At 20.7% G+C, this 20,494-nt stretch overlaps 9 protein-coding genes across 9 annotated transcripts; 5 read left to right on the top strand and 4 right to left on the bottom strand.

The window, feature by feature from the left end:
* Positions 1-1,170: 1,170 nt before the first annotated feature.
* On the top strand, positions 1,171-2,164 carry PBANKA_1203600 (conserved Plasmodium protein, unknown function; the record flags this gene model as incomplete). Its single annotated transcript, XM_034566082.1, has 2 exons — positions 1,171-1,180; positions 1,332-2,164. The coding sequence occupies 2 exons, from the start codon at positions 1,171-1,173 to the stop codon at positions 2,162-2,164; spliced, it is 843 nt and encodes a 280-aa protein (XP_034422714.1).
* A 576-nt stretch (positions 2,165-2,740) lies between these two features.
* PBANKA_1203500 (conserved Plasmodium protein, unknown function) lies at positions 2,741-3,730 on the top strand (the record flags this gene model as incomplete). Its single annotated transcript, XM_034566081.1, has 2 exons — positions 2,741-2,769; positions 2,881-3,730. 2 exons carry the CDS (start codon positions 2,741-2,743, stop codon positions 3,728-3,730), a joined length of 879 nt encoding a protein of 292 aa, XP_034422713.1.
* Positions 3,731-4,161: 431 nt separating this feature from the next.
* PBANKA_1203450 (conserved Plasmodium protein, unknown function) lies at positions 4,162-4,654 on the top strand (the record flags this gene model as incomplete). The annotated part of the gene is made up of 3 exons (XM_034566080.1): positions 4,162-4,230; positions 4,356-4,423; positions 4,603-4,654. The coding sequence occupies 3 exons, from the start codon at positions 4,162-4,164 to the stop codon at positions 4,652-4,654; spliced, it is 189 nt and encodes a 62-aa protein (XP_034422712.1).
* A 173-nt stretch (positions 4,655-4,827) lies between these two features.
* Positions 4,828-7,785, bottom strand: PBANKA_1203400 (U3 small nucleolar RNA-associated protein 25, putative; the record flags this gene model as incomplete). Its single annotated transcript, XM_034566079.1, has 1 exon — positions 4,828-7,785. The coding sequence occupies one exon, from the start codon at positions 7,783-7,785 to the stop codon at positions 4,828-4,830; it is 2,958 nt and encodes a 985-aa protein (XP_034422711.1).
* Positions 7,786-8,528: 743 nt separating this feature from the next.
* On the top strand, positions 8,529-10,640 carry PBANKA_1203300 (methionine--tRNA ligase, putative; the record flags this gene model as incomplete). The annotated part of the gene is made up of 1 exon (XM_034566078.1): positions 8,529-10,640. One exon carries the CDS (start codon positions 8,529-8,531, stop codon positions 10,638-10,640), a length of 2,112 nt encoding a protein of 703 aa, XP_034422710.1.
* Positions 10,641-10,905: 265 nt separating this feature from the next.
* On the bottom strand, positions 10,906-11,859 carry PBANKA_1203200 (conserved protein, unknown function; the record flags this gene model as incomplete). The annotated part of the gene is made up of 1 exon (XM_034566077.1): positions 10,906-11,859. One exon carries the CDS (start codon positions 11,857-11,859, stop codon positions 10,906-10,908), a length of 954 nt encoding a protein of 317 aa, XP_034422709.1.
* Positions 11,860-12,417: 558 nt separating this feature from the next.
* Positions 12,418-13,843, bottom strand: PBANKA_1203100 (ADP/ATP carrier protein, putative; the record flags this gene model as incomplete). The annotated part of the gene is made up of 3 exons (XM_034566076.1): positions 12,418-12,911; positions 13,153-13,485; positions 13,636-13,843. The coding sequence occupies 3 exons, from the start codon at positions 13,841-13,843 to the stop codon at positions 12,418-12,420; spliced, it is 1,035 nt and encodes a 344-aa protein (XP_034422708.1).
* Positions 13,844-14,524: 681 nt separating this feature from the next.
* Positions 14,525-15,832, top strand: PBANKA_1203000 (conserved protein, unknown function; the record flags this gene model as incomplete). Its single annotated transcript, XM_034566074.1, has 4 exons — positions 14,525-14,660; positions 14,897-15,133; positions 15,249-15,349; positions 15,476-15,832. 4 exons carry the CDS (start codon positions 14,525-14,527, stop codon positions 15,830-15,832), a joined length of 831 nt encoding a protein of 276 aa, XP_034422707.1.
* A 217-nt stretch (positions 15,833-16,049) lies between these two features.
* PBANKA_1202900 (conserved Plasmodium protein, unknown function) lies at positions 16,050-19,854 on the bottom strand (the record flags this gene model as incomplete). Its single annotated transcript, XM_034566073.1, has 6 exons — positions 16,050-16,176; positions 16,275-16,490; positions 16,619-16,723; positions 16,848-17,005; positions 17,160-19,575; positions 19,766-19,854. 6 exons carry the CDS (start codon positions 19,852-19,854, stop codon positions 16,050-16,052), a joined length of 3,111 nt encoding a protein of 1,036 aa, XP_034422706.1.
* Positions 19,855-20,494: the final 640 nt, after the last annotated feature.

Raw genomic sequence — 20,494 nt, 5'->3', positions numbered from 1 at the left:
CCCAACAAAATTATACACATTATTTTGTCATTATATAAAAAAAATCTAAAAACAAATAACCCTAAAACTAGGATTCTAAATATAGGTTCCTTCTTTTAGTGTAAATAAACTTATCTAAACAGTTTTCTTCATTGAGGTTTGTATTAAAAATAAAATATGAGCACAACGAATGTCAACTAAATTAGACAGTTTAGAATAATTATGATAATAATAGTAGCTGAATAAACAAAATAAATATCAATTTAAATATTCAATAAATACAAATTTGGAATGTTTATACTCTAATAATTACGTTTAATTAATAAATAAAAAAGGAATCACCAAAATATATTTATTTTTTATCTTGTACATTTATATATTGGATGTATTTGTGTATGGGAAAGGTTTACCATTTTTTTCCATTAAGTGTGCAAAATTATTCGAACTAAATAAGTTGTACATATATTTATACATGCATTTTGTGATTATTTTTATGAAATAACGTTTCATTGAAAAATGAGTAATTAAAATTTTTAGAAAAATGTTTTTTGTGTTTGTAGAACAAACGTACTTAAGCCCATTGGTTTTTATTCATTTAAATCGTTTACTTCCTTTTTTGGAATAAAAATAATATTTTACTATTATAATAATTAGCAACTCAAATATTCTGAACGTTCAGAATTTTTTATAACATTTAAAAAAAATACATATTATGTCCTATTCGTTCTTATTTCTTATTGCTTTTTTCTTTTTTCTTTTTTCTTTAACAAAATGATTTCCATCCAAAAAAGAAAGAATAAATAAGAGTATAACTTATTTTATATTTTTTATATATTTTCATTGATTAGGAATATGGTAATTTGAAAGTTTATTTTATTTTGCAATATCACGTGCTTGTCAAATTGTTAAGAAAAATAAAGAAAATAGTAAAATAGTTGAATGAGCACACTAAATACAATTTCGTAATAAATAAAAACATCAAATAATTATTTGTATATGGTCTCGTAAATTATGTCTTTCTTTTTTATTGTCTAAATAGATTGATAATATTTTTATTTCTTTGGGTTTATTATATTAAGGATAATATATTTAGTAGATTTATTCATAGAATATGTCTATATATATATATATATATATAGTTCGTTTTTATTTCTCAATAGTGAATAAAATACGAAGTGGATAAAATTCTAAATGGCTTTGAGTAAGGAAATTATAAAAAAATGAAGAAGAAAAACTCATATATGAGGAATAATGAATATAATAAGTAACAAAACGCACACACATTAGTCTACTTATATACATAGACATACACACATATATATATTTTGGTGCTTCCATTTTTCCCCTTAAAGTTAGCGATAAACTTAAAAAAAAATTTCTAACATTTGAAGAAGGGAAGGAGCTAGTTGCAAGCACTTTAAAAACAGGAAGAGGGATAGAAATATTGAATAAGATAATTAGCGAAAAAAAATTACTAAAAATATTTATTGATAGATTAAAAATAACAAATAAATTTAAAAAAAACGTTGAAAAAAAAATTATATACTACAGCTTATGGTTTATAGAAAGAAAAATTAAATCAAAATTACTAGAAAAGTGTAGTATTTTTTTTGATATCTCAAATAGTGAAATTTTTTTAGAGAAAAAAGAGAAAAGCATAAATGATAACAGAAATGATGATAGGAGTCATAATGTAAACTATAGTAAGAAATTTAATGTAGACAATAAAAATTTCCAAATGATATATAAGCTATTTAGGTTAGAAATAATTTTAAAAACATATGTAAATAAACTATTACAATTTTTTTTTTTTAAGTTTGATAATATTAATAATTTTAATTTTTTAAAAAATAAATTAAAAACATGTATTAACGATAATTTAATGTCTCCTAGATTTAATTTTACGCTTCGGAAATTTCATACATATTTTAAATATCCAAATATTAAAACTACAACAAAAAACAAAATAAATGATTTTGGTAACATATATAATAAAATTTTATATTCATCATATGATTATTACAATATGAAAAAGAAAAAAAAAAACAAAAATAATTTTTCTTCAAAATCATATGCATTACTACCATTAATACCATATTACTATAACGACTTACCATCCATTAAAATGTCAAATGATTATATGAAAATAGATGGAAAAAAACTAAATAAAGATATCAAAAAATAAAATATATATATACACACTATATATAATATAGGATTCGGCATTTATATGCACATATATATATATATATATATATATATATATAAGTGATGTCTATATTTGTCTACTTTTAAGAATATTAAAATAATTTAAATTACATTATTTTAATTCCAGCTTTTACTTATAATAATAATTCATTTAAAAAGTTTGAAAACACAAAGAAAAGGCATGTAAAAAATACTAATGCATAAATATATTATCCGTGCATTTATAATAATTCGCTTACTGTTTTGTAAAGCACTGTATATGCAAATATACTTGCCATATATATATGTCTCTTTTATTCTACGCTTAATTGATTCTTTGAATTCGTTTGAATAAGCATGCTTATAATTACATGCATATAATTATTGATTAGACAATAATAATAAATATGGTTTTATAACCCTCATATTACAAATTTATTGAATATTCCTTTTCAAACATTAACCAATGAAATACGTGATGTGATTAAAACATTATTTTCTTTGTCATTTTAGTATCATTTTCTTTTGTATGCTAAAATTATTGTATATTAAAAAACATCATAAAAGAAAAAAAATGGAGCACCCTGCTGACTTTCCAAAAAAGTAAAATAAATCCAATATATCCATATGCGAGAAAACACATGCATATATATATTGAAAAGAAAGAAAATGCATATTCTTATAATAGACTATACAATTTCTTAATTAATGCAGATTTGAAAGAGGTATATCATTTATAGTTGATGTTCTTTTTAAAAATATAATTTTTCATTTATATTATTCCTTTGATAAAATTAAAGAATATGATGGAACTAAAAACCCGCGAAAAAAAGATGAAGACTTAATCAAATTAAAAAAATATGAAAAATCAAAAAAAAATATTGAAAAAATAATAAATTTAGGTCTAACTATAATAAAAACTATAAAAGGAAATGATAGCTTTCTTATGGAACATGTTTTAGAAAATTATAATGCTATTAAACTAAATAGTAAAAATAATGAAGGAAAAAAAAAGATTATAACATTTGATGATGAATATTTAAATTACCGATTGAATAATAACAAATTATTGGCAGAATTAAAAGATAAAATAAACGATATGCCAAATGAGCATATCATAAGCACTGAAGAAACCTTGCATATAGGAACCAATAACGTGAATTCATATTTAAATAAAATTTCTATTATAGACAAATATATAGATAAGAATAAAGCCTATTCAAAGGAAGAACTGTCGAATGAATTAAATAACTTCTTTAATAATTTTTACTTTGAAAAATTTCAGATAAATATTAGCCATGAATTTTTTAAAGCAAGTGATAATGAAAATCAACCTATTTATGATGATGGTACTGTAACGAGTAAATTATTTTCAGAATATTTCAATAATTGTAAAAAAGATAATAAATTAAGCATATTAATAAAAGAAATAAATTTAAATAGTTTAAAAATATTCAAAAATATTTTATATAAAAACATTAAATTTATCAGAATATTTAATGCGAAAAATTGGGATACGGGGAAAATTAATAGTCTTCAATTGTCTAAATTGTTTGATATGTGATATATATATATAATGCTTAACAAACCCAAAGTTATAAAAGATGAAAAAAAATATTAACAGCAATATAAATATACACTTTTTTAAAATAAAGCTAGTTATGTGTGCAAACTTCTCCCTTTATATTTTTTTTAATGCATGTGTATGCCCCAATTTTAATAAGGTTATGTTATTTTTCTAATTTTGTTTTATTTTATATGAAACATTGCATTTTCTTTAGACTATTTATTGATTTTTTGGAAATATTTTATTTGGAAAATTACAAGTAACATTATTTTAATTTTATATATTTTAAAAAGTTTTATTTTGGCATCAGTTCCCTTGATTTTCCGCATAACTTAAACATTTTAATTATCCTATTTACTTCGTTTTTTTCGCTTGATATTTTGGTATTACCTATAATCAGTTGCTTTATTTAGCTATTTAAGTCAAGAATGAGTAAAGGCTCATGTGAAAACGTTAATTTATCAGATAATAAAGCACAGCTAGCCAAAGCTAAAAAAGTTAAAATTGAAAGAGAAAAAAAAAGAATAAAAGTATACATATGTACATGTAATACATACATACATGTGTGTGTATATATATATATATTCATAAAATGTTCCTAAAATATATATATTTATTGCAGGTAATGTCGCAACTTGAAGATCTAGAAATTGAATGTTTTGGAGAATTTTTGAAAATTAATATTTTAAAGTAAGGCAATAAAATGATAAAAAAACAACAAATTAACAAAATAGAAATAATTTAATGAAATTATATATAAAACAGCATAACAAAGTAGCATATGTTTTGATATAAAAATCGCTAGAGTTGCCTAGCAATTTTTCGAAAAAATAAACAAAGAAATTATTTTGATATTCCTTATTTTTTAGAAAAGGAATAAATATTGATATATACAAAAACATCATAAAGGATTTATTGTAAAAAAACGATTTTTGAAAAAAGAGATTGATAGTAAATATATTCTCCCCCCCAAAAAAAAATAAATATGTTGCAGGTATGTTTTATATCAGTTTATAGCTATATAGAGAATTTGTATTTATTTTTATATTTTTTACATAACTATAAATGAGATTAATTTCACAAAGTCATATGTTTTATTTAAATAAAGTGATTTTCCCTGGCTTTTCGCGTATTAAGTGGATTGCTCGTTTTTGTCCAACAATTCTTTCAAGTTCATATGTGTGATATTTAGTGTAGTAACACATAGATGATGCGTTTGGTGCATTTATAGTTATATTTTTAATTAATTCAAAATACATAAATTGGAATTTTGGTGGGGAGAAAAAGATGACATGATTAGCATTTTTAAAAGTACATCGTTCATAATAAATTAAACGACCTGTAACTAGTAAAATATTAATTTTTTCAAATTTAAATAATTTTTGGATTTTTATTCGTTTTTTTTCAGTAGTATATTCATTAACACCTTTAAAAGATATATCATTTTTTTTTAATATTTCATACAATCTAATGTATTCTATATATGTTGGTATACAAATAATAAGTTGCTTTATATTAGTTAAAATTTCGATAACATTTGTTGAGAAAAAATTGATTATACATTCTTCAATTTTTAAAATATCATCACATTTAATTTTTTTGAAATATTGATTTATTTTAAAGATATTTCTTATACTTAATAAAATAGTATCGTCATCGTTTTTTATAAATAATTTTAAATAACTTCTATAATTATTTGACATTTGAATTAATGAGATAAAATTTGTATCGATAATATTGGAAGTGATAATTGTTTGTCTATAATTTTTTATGTATCCATCTATGGCATATTTAGCTATTCGATTTATATTGGCATTACGCCATTTTAGTAATGGTTTATTTATAAAATTTAAGACATTTTTTAATGTCAATATATTTTGCATTAATATAATATCAATTTGATCAATAATTAATACTTCAATTGATGATAAAAAATCATATTCATATAATTTTTTTTTTTTATTATTAGTTGTGTTAATTTTTTTATTTTTTTTATTTTTTTTTTTTGCTGAATTTTCAGCACCGTTTAATTCATAATCATCTGAATTATATTCATCATCATTATATATATTATTTGTCTTTTCTTCGGTTTCATTGTATTCTTTTATAATAATTTCTAAGCCTAAAGGAGAGCATATTAGTATATCACTATCATAAAAAGGGCTATATAATTGTATTTTTTTTTCATTTTCAAATAATTTTATTCCTAACCTAAAGCAGTCATCACTATTACCTCTATATAAATTAATATAATCAAATGATTGTTTTTTTTTGATATACATATTTTTAAGATTTTTTTTTTCTTCGGGTGTTAGATCATATTCATTAATAAATCGATTTTTATTTTTCACTTCAATTAGTGATAACATATTAATTAGTATATCCACGTATTCTTTACAAATATATCTAAATGCACATAAGATTAAAACTTTTGGTTTTGAAAAGCTTTCATCACAAAAATCATCCTTTAGTTGTATATTTTCTTTTTCTACTTGTTGTGTTTTTTCTAATTTTTCAATTTTTTTTTTTATATATAATTTTCTTTTTCTTTTTTTTTTTAAATGATTTAAGCAATGTATACTGTTTAGTAATCTTATAAAATGAAAATTCAAAATATGTTGATTTGAATAAAAAACATCGACATATGAGTTGATGTAATGGAAGTATGCTTTAAGTTCATCTCTTTCTATAATAGCTGACACATCTCGAAAGGTTTTTTTTTTCATTTTTTTTTTTTTTTTAATATCATCAATTTTGTATTCTTCATTGTATTCTTGTTTTATAACCTTTTTAATATCGGCATTGTAATAATTTTGCATATATTCATATATTTGATTGCTATAAAATTCAAGAGGATGCTTGAATTCAGAAAGATATATTTTTAATTTATTTATGATAGGGTCATATATATTATAATAATTATTATTATCCAATATAGATTTTGGATGTGTTTTCAAAATTGTCATTAAAAAATATGTGATATTATTTTTTTCTATATAATTTGAAAAAAAATATGGTTTTATTTTTATGTTATTAAAAAATAGGTTATTTGTTTTTTCGTTTATATGCTCATTTTGCATTTCAACTTGGGCAATTTGAGCAAAGTATTCATTTTGATTTTCTTGAGTTGTCTTTTTTTTAAAAATATTTGTTTGTAAAAATAAATTAGAAGTAACATAGATATCTTCTATTGTTTGATTTTTATTTAATTCTGCATTATCACTGTTGTGTTTTTCTTTTTTTAATTTCATTTCTAAAAATTTTTTAATAAAATGATCATCAATATTTTGGCAAAATGTAAAATAATAGTCCATTTTATTTTCAACTAATTTATATGATTTGTTTGCATAGTTTGCATAAATATCTTTATGTTCTAAAATATGATCATCATTTTTATTTTCGGCATTTTCGCTAGTTATTTTATTATCAATATAATTTTCTTTAATATTAAGGAAATTAGTATTTTGATTTTTTATATTGTTTATTAAAATTTTCATATATATTTCATCTTTATTTTGAAATGGAGATATCTCATTTTTATTAGTTTCACTTTCTACTTTATCATTTTCCTTATTGTTATTATTTCCACTAATATAATTTTTATCATGATCATTTTTATTGTCATCATTATTTCTGAACTGTGCAGGTTGTTTTGAGTCTAATATAGTATGGGGAGTCTTGGGTTTAAATGCTGGATTAAATATATTTTTGTTTTTTTTTTGTAAAATTTGTAAGAATGTGTTATATGATTTATTATTTATATTTTGTGTTTCATTATTTTGATTGTTTTCTGGTGTATTTTCGAGTTTCTTTAATTTTTCATATTTTGCTAACAAAGTTTTATCAATTTTTTTTTTTTTTTCATTTTCATCATCATTGTTGTTTTTAAAATTTTTTTTATTATCATCTTCTTGTGTTGCTGATTCATTTCGTTTGTTAATTTTATATTTCAATTCTTTAAGTTTTTTTTTTTTTTCCTTTTTAACATATTCTAATTCGTATAGTTCATTGATTGAAGTTATTTTCCTTTTATTTTTTTTATTTTTTTTCATGATGTTTCAACGTTGTTTATCTCCTTGAAAATGTGATATGCAATCTTCTTTATATTTGGTTTGTTTTTTATATTTCAAACTAAATGATAGTTCTTATTTACATCACTACTATATATATATATATATATATAATCGAATAATATGAATAAGAGCTCACCGAGAAATGAGTTTGCTAACTTTATAAATATGGGGATATGTATTATTGAAAAATTATAAATATATTATATAGATGAAATGAAAAATGGATATAATTTCAGAGTTACAAAAAAAAATCAACGAATTAAAACATGCATATTTTTTAGATATTTATATGCATAGTCTGTATAGATATAAAAAAAAATATAAAAAGTGGTGAACAAATGATAATGTATATATTTTTATTTTTATTTAACTTGTTTAAATAATAAAAATTATTATGAAAATTTGAAAAGAAATTAAATGGAATAATAATACAGCATGCATTTTAATATGTACAAAACAAAATTAATAAAATGAAATAGGATTGGGATATTCGCTTCTTTCTGTAAAATGAAATAAAACGAATTTTAGAATAACGCCAATTTTATTTTCACAAAAGTTGTAGTATGATATACTATTTATTCATTGAATAGAATTGATGTCGAATTATATATATGTATGATTTATGATTATGAATATAAAAATTATAAAAGTATAAATTTCTGAGAAAAATAAAAGAAGAGAGGAAATGTGTTTATGTATATAATATACCTTTATAATAAATTATGAATTTTTTTTTTTTTTTTTTCGAAATATCTTTGATTATAAAAATATTTAATGGGCTAAACAAAGTTAGTTGCATTGGCTCTCTTAATTTTGAGAATATAAAAAATTATTTTCCATCATTTTTTTCAAACATAAAAAGAGAGCGATATAATTTGGAAAATGAAAATTTGTTAAAAACACACTTAAAAAGAAAAAAATATATATATCACTATTTATATGGAGATAAAAAGTATGCCTTAGGTAGATATTCAATTATAAATATAAGAAATAAAAAAAATGGAACGATAAAAAAATTATCGAATAATATAGAAAATAACGAATTGAGTAACAAAAGTGAATACTGCAATAAAAATATAAAAGAAGTTTTTAATTATGTAAAAAAAAATGATGAAAATAAAAAGGGAGTGCTTATAACAACTCCAATTTATTATGGAAATGATAAACCTCATATTGGACATGCATATTGTAATGTTTTAGTTGATGTAATATATCGATTTGAAAAAATAAAAGATGAAGAAAATAAAAAAAAGATAATATTTTTTTCTGGTATGGATGAGCATGGTTTAAAAATAGATAATAAAACTAAAGAGTTAAATATGGATAAAAATAATTACTTAAATAATATTTCGAGATTTTACAAAAAAATGAATGAAATGCTAAATGTAGACATAAATTTATTTTATAGAACTTCAAACTTATTTCATAAAACATTTGTTCAGAATGTTTGGAAATATTTATTAAATAAAGGGTATATATATAAGGATGTATATAAAGGATATTATAACATAAATGAGGAAAGATATTTGAGTGAAATGGAAATTGAAAAACTGAAAAATGAAAAAAAAAAAGATAATATTGTCACAAATAATATAATCTATATTGAAGAAGAAAATAGCTACTTTTTTAACATAAACAAATTTAAAGATTTTTTAATTAATTTTTATAAAAGTAATGAAAATATAATTTCACCTTCTTATTTAAAAAAAGAAATAATACATCATATTCAAAATGATTTTAAAAATATATGTATTAGTCGATATAATACCGAATGGGGAATTAAAATACCAGAAGAAGAAAAAGGAACAATATATGTATGGTTTGAAGCATTATTATCATATATATCCTCGATTTTTTATGTTATAAAATTGTATGATAATCCAAAAAATGAGAATTTTGAAATTATTAGTAATTTTTCCACAAAAAATATAACACAAAATGAGGAAGGAATATTATGTACTTATGAAGATGTTTTAAATTTAGTGGGCACATATAGGCATTTAAATAATTTTGAAAATAATATAATAAGCTCAGATAATTTAAAAATGGTTGATCAAAATAATATTAGAAAATTATTTGAAAAAATGTGGAACCCTTATATTCAAGTTATAGGAAAAGATATATTAAAATTTCATGGTATTTTATATATATGTCTATTAAATAGTTTAGGAATTAAAATACCTGAACATATATTATGTCATGGACTAATAAAAAATGAGAATAAAAAAATGTCAAAAAGCTTAAATAATATTATAAGCCCATTTAGACTTTTAGAAAAATATAATAAAGATGTTATTCGATTATATTTTATTGGAAGTGGAAATATATATGAAGATAAAAATTTTAAAGAAAAGAATTTAGAAAGTTTTGAATTATTTCTTCGAAATTCTGTTGGAAATTTATTATATAGAATTGTCTCATTATGTATAGAAAATAATTACAATATTATAAAAAAAAATGATTTATTTAATTTTACTATTTTAAATGAGTTTAAAAATACCAAAACATATTTAATTAAATTATTCGATAACATGGAATATCCATTATTATTAGAAAAATTAATGATATTTATAAAAAAAATAAATAAATTTTATGCTTATAATGAACCATGGAATATAATAAATGATTCTAAAAAATTTAATTTAATTATATACGAAATATTTGAATGCATTAAATTTTTTTCTATTTTTATGTATCCATTTATTCCAAATATTAGTTTATCTATTTTGAAAAATATAGGATTTGAATCAATTAATAATGAATCGATTTCTATAAATATGTTGAATAAGGAAACGGATAAATTTGTCTTAAAAAATTTGATAAAAATTATCTAAAAAAAAATTAAGTTAAAACAAATGATTTGAAGATTTTATTTTAATATATGAAATTCTTATGAACAATAAAAAAATTTTGTGTACAATTTGAGAGTAGAGAAGAAAATAACAAAAAAAAAAAAAAGCGGGATTATAATAATATATATATTTTTCAAATTGTGAAAATGATTGAGTGATAAAATATGGAATATCCTTTGAAGTTAAGCAAACTATGAAATGTCATTTTTTTTTTTATCCTTTGTTTTTGTAATTGGAAATATTATCATTATTTTTTAATTCTAGGTTTGTTTCTAGAAAGATACATATATTTAGGTATATTTGAATAATATAAATATGGAAATTTTTTTGTATATGGTCTAGTAGCCCATCTATTTTTTCCTGATGTATTTTTTCGAAACCAAGGATGTTTTTTTGAAATCCATTTTTTGAATTTTAATTTTCTTCCATTTTTATTCATATATTGTTCATATTCTAAAGAAGATTCTTTAATTCCGTAATTAAAACTTTTGACTACGGGTCTGTCATATGGAGCTTCAATCTCTCGTTCTTCAAAACTTTCTGGAAGTTTTCTTTTTAATACAATTCTTCGATAAAACCATGTTCTATCCGTTTTTAATGTATCATGAAATAAAAGTAATTCATTAATAAAATTTAAGTCAACATTAGCTGAATTTGCTAAATATTTTTTACTTTCCAAATGGAATATTTTATAATCGTCTGAATCTAATTCATGGGGTAAGAATGAATTTAAAACTTCATATTGTTTTTTTAATTTTTCAAGTTGTGGGTTCATTTTTTTTTTATATTTAAATGTAATACTATATATTTTAAAATAATCACATAAGTCTTTTAAAAAAAATTTAAATTTTCTATATGTAAAAATTCCTTCATATTTCATTAAGCATTTTACATAATAATCGAAAAATTCTTTTTCCTTTTTTTCTATATCATCTCCTAATTTTAATTTCTCTTTAATATTAGTATTTTTAAATATATCTATAAAATTTTTAAATATATTAGATTCATTCGATTTTGATAATACATTTAACGAATTTTTTTGATAGTTACTTAATTTAGTTTTCATATTTTTTATATGTTCTTGATTAAAGGATTGGCCTATTTTTGTTAGTAATGAGGCACCACCATATTGTTTTTGAATTTTTATAAAATTGTTTTTCAAGTTTGGAAAAAAGCAAAATTTCACATTGTATTTACTCATTTTATTTCTTGAAACAGCATGTATGTGTATGTGTGTTTAAGAATAAAATAATTGTTTTATTTTTTTTTACAAAAATGTTATGTTAATTATCAAATTTTTACACTATATGAATCATAGTATATATATCCTTCAAAATGTAACACAAATATTTTGCATATTATAGTATTTTAAAAAAATCTAAATTGTTAAAATATTTTTTAGTTTTATTTGACACGGCATTTATGATCATAATATATTTCTGTACAGTAAATTTTTAATTTAAAAGAATATGTCGTTTTAACTTCCTACAAAATAATAATACATTTTTTATAATAGCAAATAGAAGGTATGCTATTCATATATATAATGATATATAGAATAGTAAATGTTTATTTAAAGTTGTAGCGAATTATTATAAAATTAAAAATGAAATAGTTAAATGTGTGCATAAATTAAAAGCAACTAATTTTAACAAAAAAAATATATATAATTTTCATATGAATAATAGCAACAAAATTAATTATAAATATTATTTAAAAAAAAAGAGAGAATATAAAAATAAGATAATAACGTATTCTATTATATAGGCATATTATTTTTAACGTAATAAAAAAAACAACTGAATATTAAATATTCAGGAATGAGTTTAAGGGAATGTATTGTAAACCCTTTGTACATATTTGTCATTTTATTTACAAATGTTTTGGGTTTTATATTATTTAACTTATTATTATGAATTACAAATTTAAGAAAATTTTGTTCATACATAACACGGTATTGATATTTTCTCCTCAAAGTTTCAAGGGGGTATGTAGCAAATTGTGCAATATATCCTGTTAAGACTCCTAAAATAATATAAGAAAAAAAGTTTGGCGTTTTTTTAAATAATTCTTTATATTCTTCGTTCAGAGTAGTATTATTTTTCTTATCATTTTGAAAGTTGTAATTTTTTTTATCAAAATTTATTTCGGTGAAATATTTTGTAAACAATTCATTCAATTTAATTGTGATTGTTAAATATGGAATGAAATTCAATAAGCATAAACTGTATCCTGCATATAAATTTTTGATTTCTAAAAAAAAAAAAAAAAGAAAAAAGTATATATATATATATATATATGAATTTCTCCTTATTATCAAATTGGTATAATATATATGTACAGGAATATTAACCGTTACACATTTATATGAACATGCAAATATATGACTTAAGTTGTAGACATTCAAAATGCTATGATATATATTATATTTTGATTGGATATAAATAAAAAATACATGATATATAGAAATTGATTATTTTTTTTTCTTTCTTACTTTTCTTTAATAGTTGATCATAAATAAATAAAAAAATTCCTCTTTTATATAATTTTTTATTCTTAAGATTTTCATGATTTAATGACATACAATTATGAATTGTGTCTAGAGGGTATGAAACAGCTGAAGATAAGGAGCTGGATGCATATAATAAAAAAAAAGTTGTCAAAAAATATTTTTTTTTTAAATATTCTTTATCTTTAATACGCTCAGATAAATTATATTTTATTTGATCATGGAATAATAATCTTAAAAAGCTGAATGATAGGAAATTAAAAATACTAGCATTATATCCCCACCAAAATGATGTCAGGCCTTGGTTTTTATATATACCTTAAAATAATGAATAAAATGAAGAAAATATCGAATTTTTCATTTTGGAAATAAAATAAGTAATAATAGTATGGGTATATATATATATTATATAGTTGTCATTCATACATGTTTAATTATATAGAAAACAATTTAGGATATGTTGCTTACTTTTTATTATATTTAAATATGTAAAATTTGGCTGAATCAATATATTTTTAAAAAAAACAGGTTGTATTTGTCTAATAATTACAATTCTCTCAAAAGGCGAAACGACAAATTTAGAAATTATGTTTGCCCCCCCATGGGTTAAAAAAGTTGTTATAAATAGTCCTTTATAACTTATTTTTTTTTTTTTTTTTAAATAATAAATTTCCATATGAAGAAAATATATAATAATGTTGAATAATCTATAAATTATAATAATATTTCAAAAAAATAAATAGAATATTATAATAAATTTTGAGGGGGTAATAAATTTTTTAATTTGCTTTGTTCGCAAAGATTTGTGCTTAAAATGAGAATATTATATTCATTTTGATCTTTTCTAAATATTTATTTATTATTAATATATTATTTTCCTATTAAAATAAAATTAAAAATATTTTTAGTTCTATATTAATAATTTTTTCATGTAAATTATGGAATGATAGAAATATGTTTTTTCTTGATGTATATATTATTTTAGTAAATTTATAGCTGGGAATTTTATATTTTTATACCTTATTTTTTTTTTTTTACACATGGTCTTAAATATTTTTTGGAGAAATTTATCATGTGTTTGCTATTGGATCATTCCTCTATTTCACCATTTTGTCACTTTATTTTTTATGTAATTTATAATTTTTTTTAAAGATTTATTCTTTATGAATAGAACAAACATTCGGCACAATTAATATTTTTTTTTAAGGGAGGTGCTTTCATTGAGTTTTAAAGCTAGGAATCAGATTGTTTTATTTTTTGATTTTCGGTAAATAAAAATATAGAGCATACTTCCATTATTTTAGTTGTCATTATTAATATCGATTTTTAAGTTAATTTATTAAGTTTAAAAATAATTATGGAGAGTGAAAATTATTATAAAAAAAAAAGTATGTTTGAAAATGGAGTATCCAAGAAGAAACGAATAAATAAAAAATCAGTATTCTTTAATATGACCTATTTGATGATATCTTTTATAATATGTTTTATAGGAGGTTTGAAATAAATAATATAAAAAAGTGAATATATATATATATATATATTTTTTTTTCTTATAAAAGACTATGCATGCCACGTTTAAAGTTGAAATAATAATGTTCATACTTTATTGTTATATTTGCTCATATATACTAGCATCAATCTTCAGGGTTATATGATTATCCATAATATGTGTGTGTATGTATATATACATATACATATATTATCTTTATATGAAATATATAAAATTCAGGAATAATACTTGGAATTTTAACGACATCCTACACCCCCGAAATAAGCATTATGGAAAATGATGATAATATATTTAAGTTTATATTAAAAGATAATAAAATAATTATAGGAGGAAAATTAAATATAAATTTAAATATTAAAAACAATACTTTACTATCTTATGCACTTCACGCAAAAAATGTAAAATATTTTTACTATCCAGTTGGGGCAAATCCTAGATGTTTTTTATATAACGGAGGTATATCCAAAAAAATATATGTAGCTATATAATTTCTTTTTCCTTTTTTTAAAAATATATAACAAAATAGTTTTATCTTTTATATAATAAAAATTATTTGTTATGCATATGTTAGGAGTCGAAGATGCTTCTTCTAACCAACTACCTTTACAACATAAAAGTGAAATCGCTATTCCATTAAATCAAAATGAAAATGGGATTACCACTGAAATTTTTGTATGAAAATAAAAAATCGTCAATATGCTGTAAATGATACAACTCACATATTATAAAACGAAAATATTGTATCGTTGTTTGCCTGACTTGTACATATATATAATTTTTTTTTTTTTTTGGGGCTAGATGAAGGTAAAATACAGGCTATTAAAACCATTTACATATATTTACAAAATTCCACTGCATTTAGGATATATAATATTGGATTCTCACAAAAAGGAAATACAGTCATTATATAATGATTGTAAAAGATTTAACATATTATATTTCTCAGTATTATTTGATGAATTATATATATCAAACAAAATAAAAAAGATAAATAATGATAAAAGATATGAATTAATTTTTTCGTGTAAATGTTTTGTGGATGCTAATGTAGACAATTTTTTTAATTCTTCTCCTGTGAATAAAAATATTATTTTGGAAAATTTAAATAATGATCCAAATTTGGTCGATGATTTGAATAATTCCAATTTGGAATAATATATCAAGATAAATTTTGTCTTGAATTTTTTTCCGAATTTTTTTTACGTGTTTTTTGGTTGTACCAGTATTATATGCATTTCTAATTGTAATATTTTTTTTTTTTTCCCTATTGTTTTAATAAAACTTATTCATTTATGTATAAATTAAAATATTAATAATTTTGAATTTTATGTATGTATAGGTGCTGATATTTATTTGGGTATGTGTATGTGCACTAATTTGTGTAGGACAAATATTTAAGTTCCTTTTCATTGTTAACAAAATGCATAATATCATCTAAAAATAAAATATAGGGTAAAACAAATCTGCAAAATAGGTCTCTTTTTACGATTTCGAAAGGTCTAGAAAATAAAAATAAATCGTGAATATAGAATAGGGGGATAATATATGTATTAATGTAAATATTATCTTATGTATGTCATTATATTTATTAAAGTACCTAATGATAAATAAAACACACATAATAATAAGAGTCATGAGAGAAATATTCAATTTGATTCCTACTAATGGTGAAGTAACAAAAATCCAATATATTATATTTATTATAAATAACCATATTATATATAAATACCACAAACTTTTGAGTCTATGCATTATTAAAAAATAGAAAACTGGAACAAAAAAAACAAATTCAGATTCGGAAAATAGGCTCCATCTACGTTGCAAAAAGGGATAATAAAATAGTTATGAGTATGAATATATTTATTTAATTAGAAACATCAATGAATAATATGAAAATGAATAGATATAAAAAAATAATGTTGATTGCAAAATTTTAATTACTTATATGCATTGAGTAAAGCTATTTGAATGGGTTGTTCTAAATTCCAAAAATTTTTGTGAACTAAAAAAATGGTCCATATATAATCTATCACAGATAAAATCATACTGAAACATAATTACATTTTTTGAAAAAAAGGAAAATGTATAAATATATGTATAATATTTATGTTATTATGTATTAAATTCATAATGGACAGGTATGTATTGTTTTAAATAGGAATATTCTTACATATAAATTCCCAAAATAAAAAATGTGATTTTAATAATAAAACCGTTTTTAGGATTTACAGATTTAATCTTTATAATTGGCATAAAGATTAAAATAGCAATTATTGGGGATACAAAAAATCGTAGGACAAAACATATTATAAAGCTTGGTATCTTGAACTATGAAATTAAAGAAAGGAAATTTTTTTTTTTGCATTCCAATAAAAGTATAGGAAAATTAGTGTGCACATATTTAAACTGATTCAATATTAAATTGATTGATATTGTTAATGTTTTTACTAATTTATGTTTTTATTTTCTTTCTTTGTTGTACCAACACATATGAATGACTTAGGTGTATAGGAGCTATTCGAATAAAAATGGAAGAAAAATTAAAAACAAGTATTAGTAAAATATGTATAATATAATTTTCAATATGATAAATTAAATCAAACATGTTAGACCATAATATATAATAGCGTTCAACTTTTTGATCTATAAAAGACAAAAGAAAATTTTGTTTAGGGGAAATTCCTTGCTTAAAATCAACTGCTTGAACAACTGAATTAATTTTTTCTATATATTTTAAGAGTTGCTTAATTTTATGAATTAATACATAAAATAAACATGATAAATTTATAAAAATTATTTTTTCATTAGATATGTATTGATCCTCATTTGGATAAAATGAATATGATTTTTTTTCATTTAAGTCCGTTTTCTTTTTATTATTCTTATTTATTTTGTAACTATGTTTTATCATCTTTTCTTTTTGTTCTAAACTTTTTGTAGATTTGGGTAAGATTTTATAATTTGCTTTATCATTGCATTTGGTTATATATCGATCATATATATAATCCTCAGTTTTATCTAAGGTATTATTTTTTTCTATATTAGATTTTTTATATAATTCTTGATTTGATACATTTGTGTATATTTCATGTCCGTGTTTTTTTTGTTCGATAAATTTTTTTTTGTGTTTTTTTGTGTTATTATGGTTTAGATTTTTATATGTTGTATTTAATTCGATTTCTATTTCTTGGTTTGTGTGATTTTTACTTTTCTCTTTTTTTTTTTTTTTTCGAATTTTATTCAATTTATTTTTTATTTGTTCATCTTCTGTATCTATATATTTTTCAATTGATGTTATATTCGTTTTTTCTATAATTTTTGTTATTTTGTTTTTATTCACAACATGCGATCTTATAATTCTAAGATTTTCAGTAGCGCTCGATTCGAGAGTTGATTCATATTTTTTGGGATTATGTTTTCGTCTTTGCTCTCCTTTTTTATCATCTTTTTTTGTCTTATCTCTTTTTGGTTCATCTCTTTTCGATTTTCTCTCTTTTTTTTTCACAACCTTTAGTTTTGCTTCGGAGCCATCTCCAATTTTACTTGTAAATAAATTATTTATTTCTGCTTTTTTTTCTACATGATCAATTATTATTTTTTTAGGGAAATTGTTTTCTAGTTGTTTAGAACATATTTTAGAATAAAACAAATTATTCCGGAAAATATCTCTTATTTTTTTTATTTCTTTTTTCTTGGATTTCGATTTTTTATTCTTTTTGTTTACTTCATTGGATGTGTTTTCCTTTCTTATTATATCTTCTTTTGGTTTTCCCTTTCTTATTATATCTTCTTTTGGTTTTCCCTTTCTTATTATATCTTCTTTTGGTTTTTCATTTCTTATTATATCTTCTTTTTCTTTGCCTAGTTTCACGACTGGATCGCATTCTTTAGTATCCCCATTATTTAATAGAAAATGTGGAGGAGTTTGGTTGCATGGAATGCCATAATAAATAAAAGAGTTGTTCATTTTTTTAGATAATTCTAAGAGGAAATACAAATGTGTGTTATGAGAATATGAATATAATTTTATAATTTTTTTTTTTTTTTTTTCGATATATAATGCCATTAAATTTAATTTTTTATAATATAATGCTTTTAGACAATAATAGGGAGGGAAATTTAAAAATATTTTTTGATTTTTTAAAGTATAGAATTTATTTATTATTCTGCTAATATTTACTTGTAAATTTTCATAATTTTTTTTTTGTTCTGTTAGATTAATTTGTGGAATATCATGACAAAACATATTTAATTTTATATTCATATAGTTATTTATGTCTATTATTATATCAGCTAGCTTAAGTAAGCATATTTCTTGATATTCATTAATGTATGGAAAAATCATCATTAATTTTTTTGGTGTAGAAAAACTAATGGAAACAGTTTTTGAAAAAAAATATAAATATCGATAAAATATAATACTAAAAAAGAAAGAAGATAATAATAGTAAGACTATATATATATTTATTTCATTAATACTTATGGCCATAACTAATATTAAAATTTTTAATATCAATCCAAGTTCTAACAAAAATAAATTTCTTAAATGGTATTTTGAAAATAAAAGCATTATACATATAGGAAAAAATATAATACTATTAAAACCGCCATTTAATTTTATTGATAAAAAAGGTAAAATGCAGGATACGAATAAAAGAATAACAAAAAATATATCAGCTACAATACTTTTTTGGAAATTTGTTTGAATAATATAACATAATAAACTTAAAATAAATATCATTCCTTGTAAATATGTTGAAATACAAACATTTATTGTATTATTTGTTAACCCCCCAAGTAAAAATATAGTAACATTCATTAGTGATAAACCTACTGTTGCATCTACATTGTCTAACACAAAAATATGTTTGAGATTTTCTTTTATAAGGAATGTGGTTCTATGAATAAAATGAATAGTACATAAAGGTGGGGAGAGAGTTAGGAAAAGATATAAATTAGAGATGCAAGGAATGGAGCTACACAAATTCGAGAGTTGGAAGTGTTTTTTGTTCTATTATTTTTTCGTTTTTTTATTTATTATTTTTTGTTCATAATTTAGAGCGTCAATTTTTTTCCTCTGAATAGTACCTTGTTTTTATGTCCTTTTCCACCATTAGCGTTTTTTTTCGAGATCCCGAAATATATGAATAATGTTCCTTGGTTAATTGTTTGATCATGTTCAAAAATTAAAAGAATTAATGATATAAGTATAAAAAATTTATATGCATGCTTTATTATTCAGTGAAATAATTATAATCGGGTAAAGAAAAAGTAAAAGCATGATTATGAGATTATTTTAGAATATGAGAAACAACAAAATAGGTAACATTTTTTTAAAAGGTAATTACCCAACCTGAAACATAGCGGTCTTAATAATAATAATAATAATTGAAGAAGTTGAAATATATAATTTATATGATTATATTTTACATGAACATGCATGCATTTGTTACAACCTTTAAATGCAAAGGAAGTGCGAAGATGTGTGCAAATAATTTTTAATGTTATTTCTAGCGATACTTAACATTTAAAAAAATATTTTTTCAGAAAGTTATTTGAAGTCATGAAAAAAGGAAGATATAGCGAATGGACAGAAAAAAAAATAAAAGTTATTAAGATTGAACAAATGATATGAAATGGAGAATCTTATGAGGTTATTGAAAATGTAATAAGATTGGTAATAGACCAAAGAATGATCTTTTAAGGTTTATTTGTTTATATTTATTTTATATATTGAAGAAAATAAAAAGTTGTGAATATAAGTATTAGGGTCTTAAATGTAATACTGATTGTTAAACAAGAATGTCTTATTAATTG

The sequence above is a fragment of the Plasmodium berghei genome (assembly GCF_900002375.2).
Source record: "Plasmodium berghei ANKA genome assembly, chromosome: 12".
In the NCBI taxonomy this organism is placed as follows: domain Eukaryota; phylum Apicomplexa; class Aconoidasida; order Haemosporida; family Plasmodiidae; genus Plasmodium; species Plasmodium berghei.
This window is presented reverse-complemented; position numbering and strand designations above follow the sequence as displayed.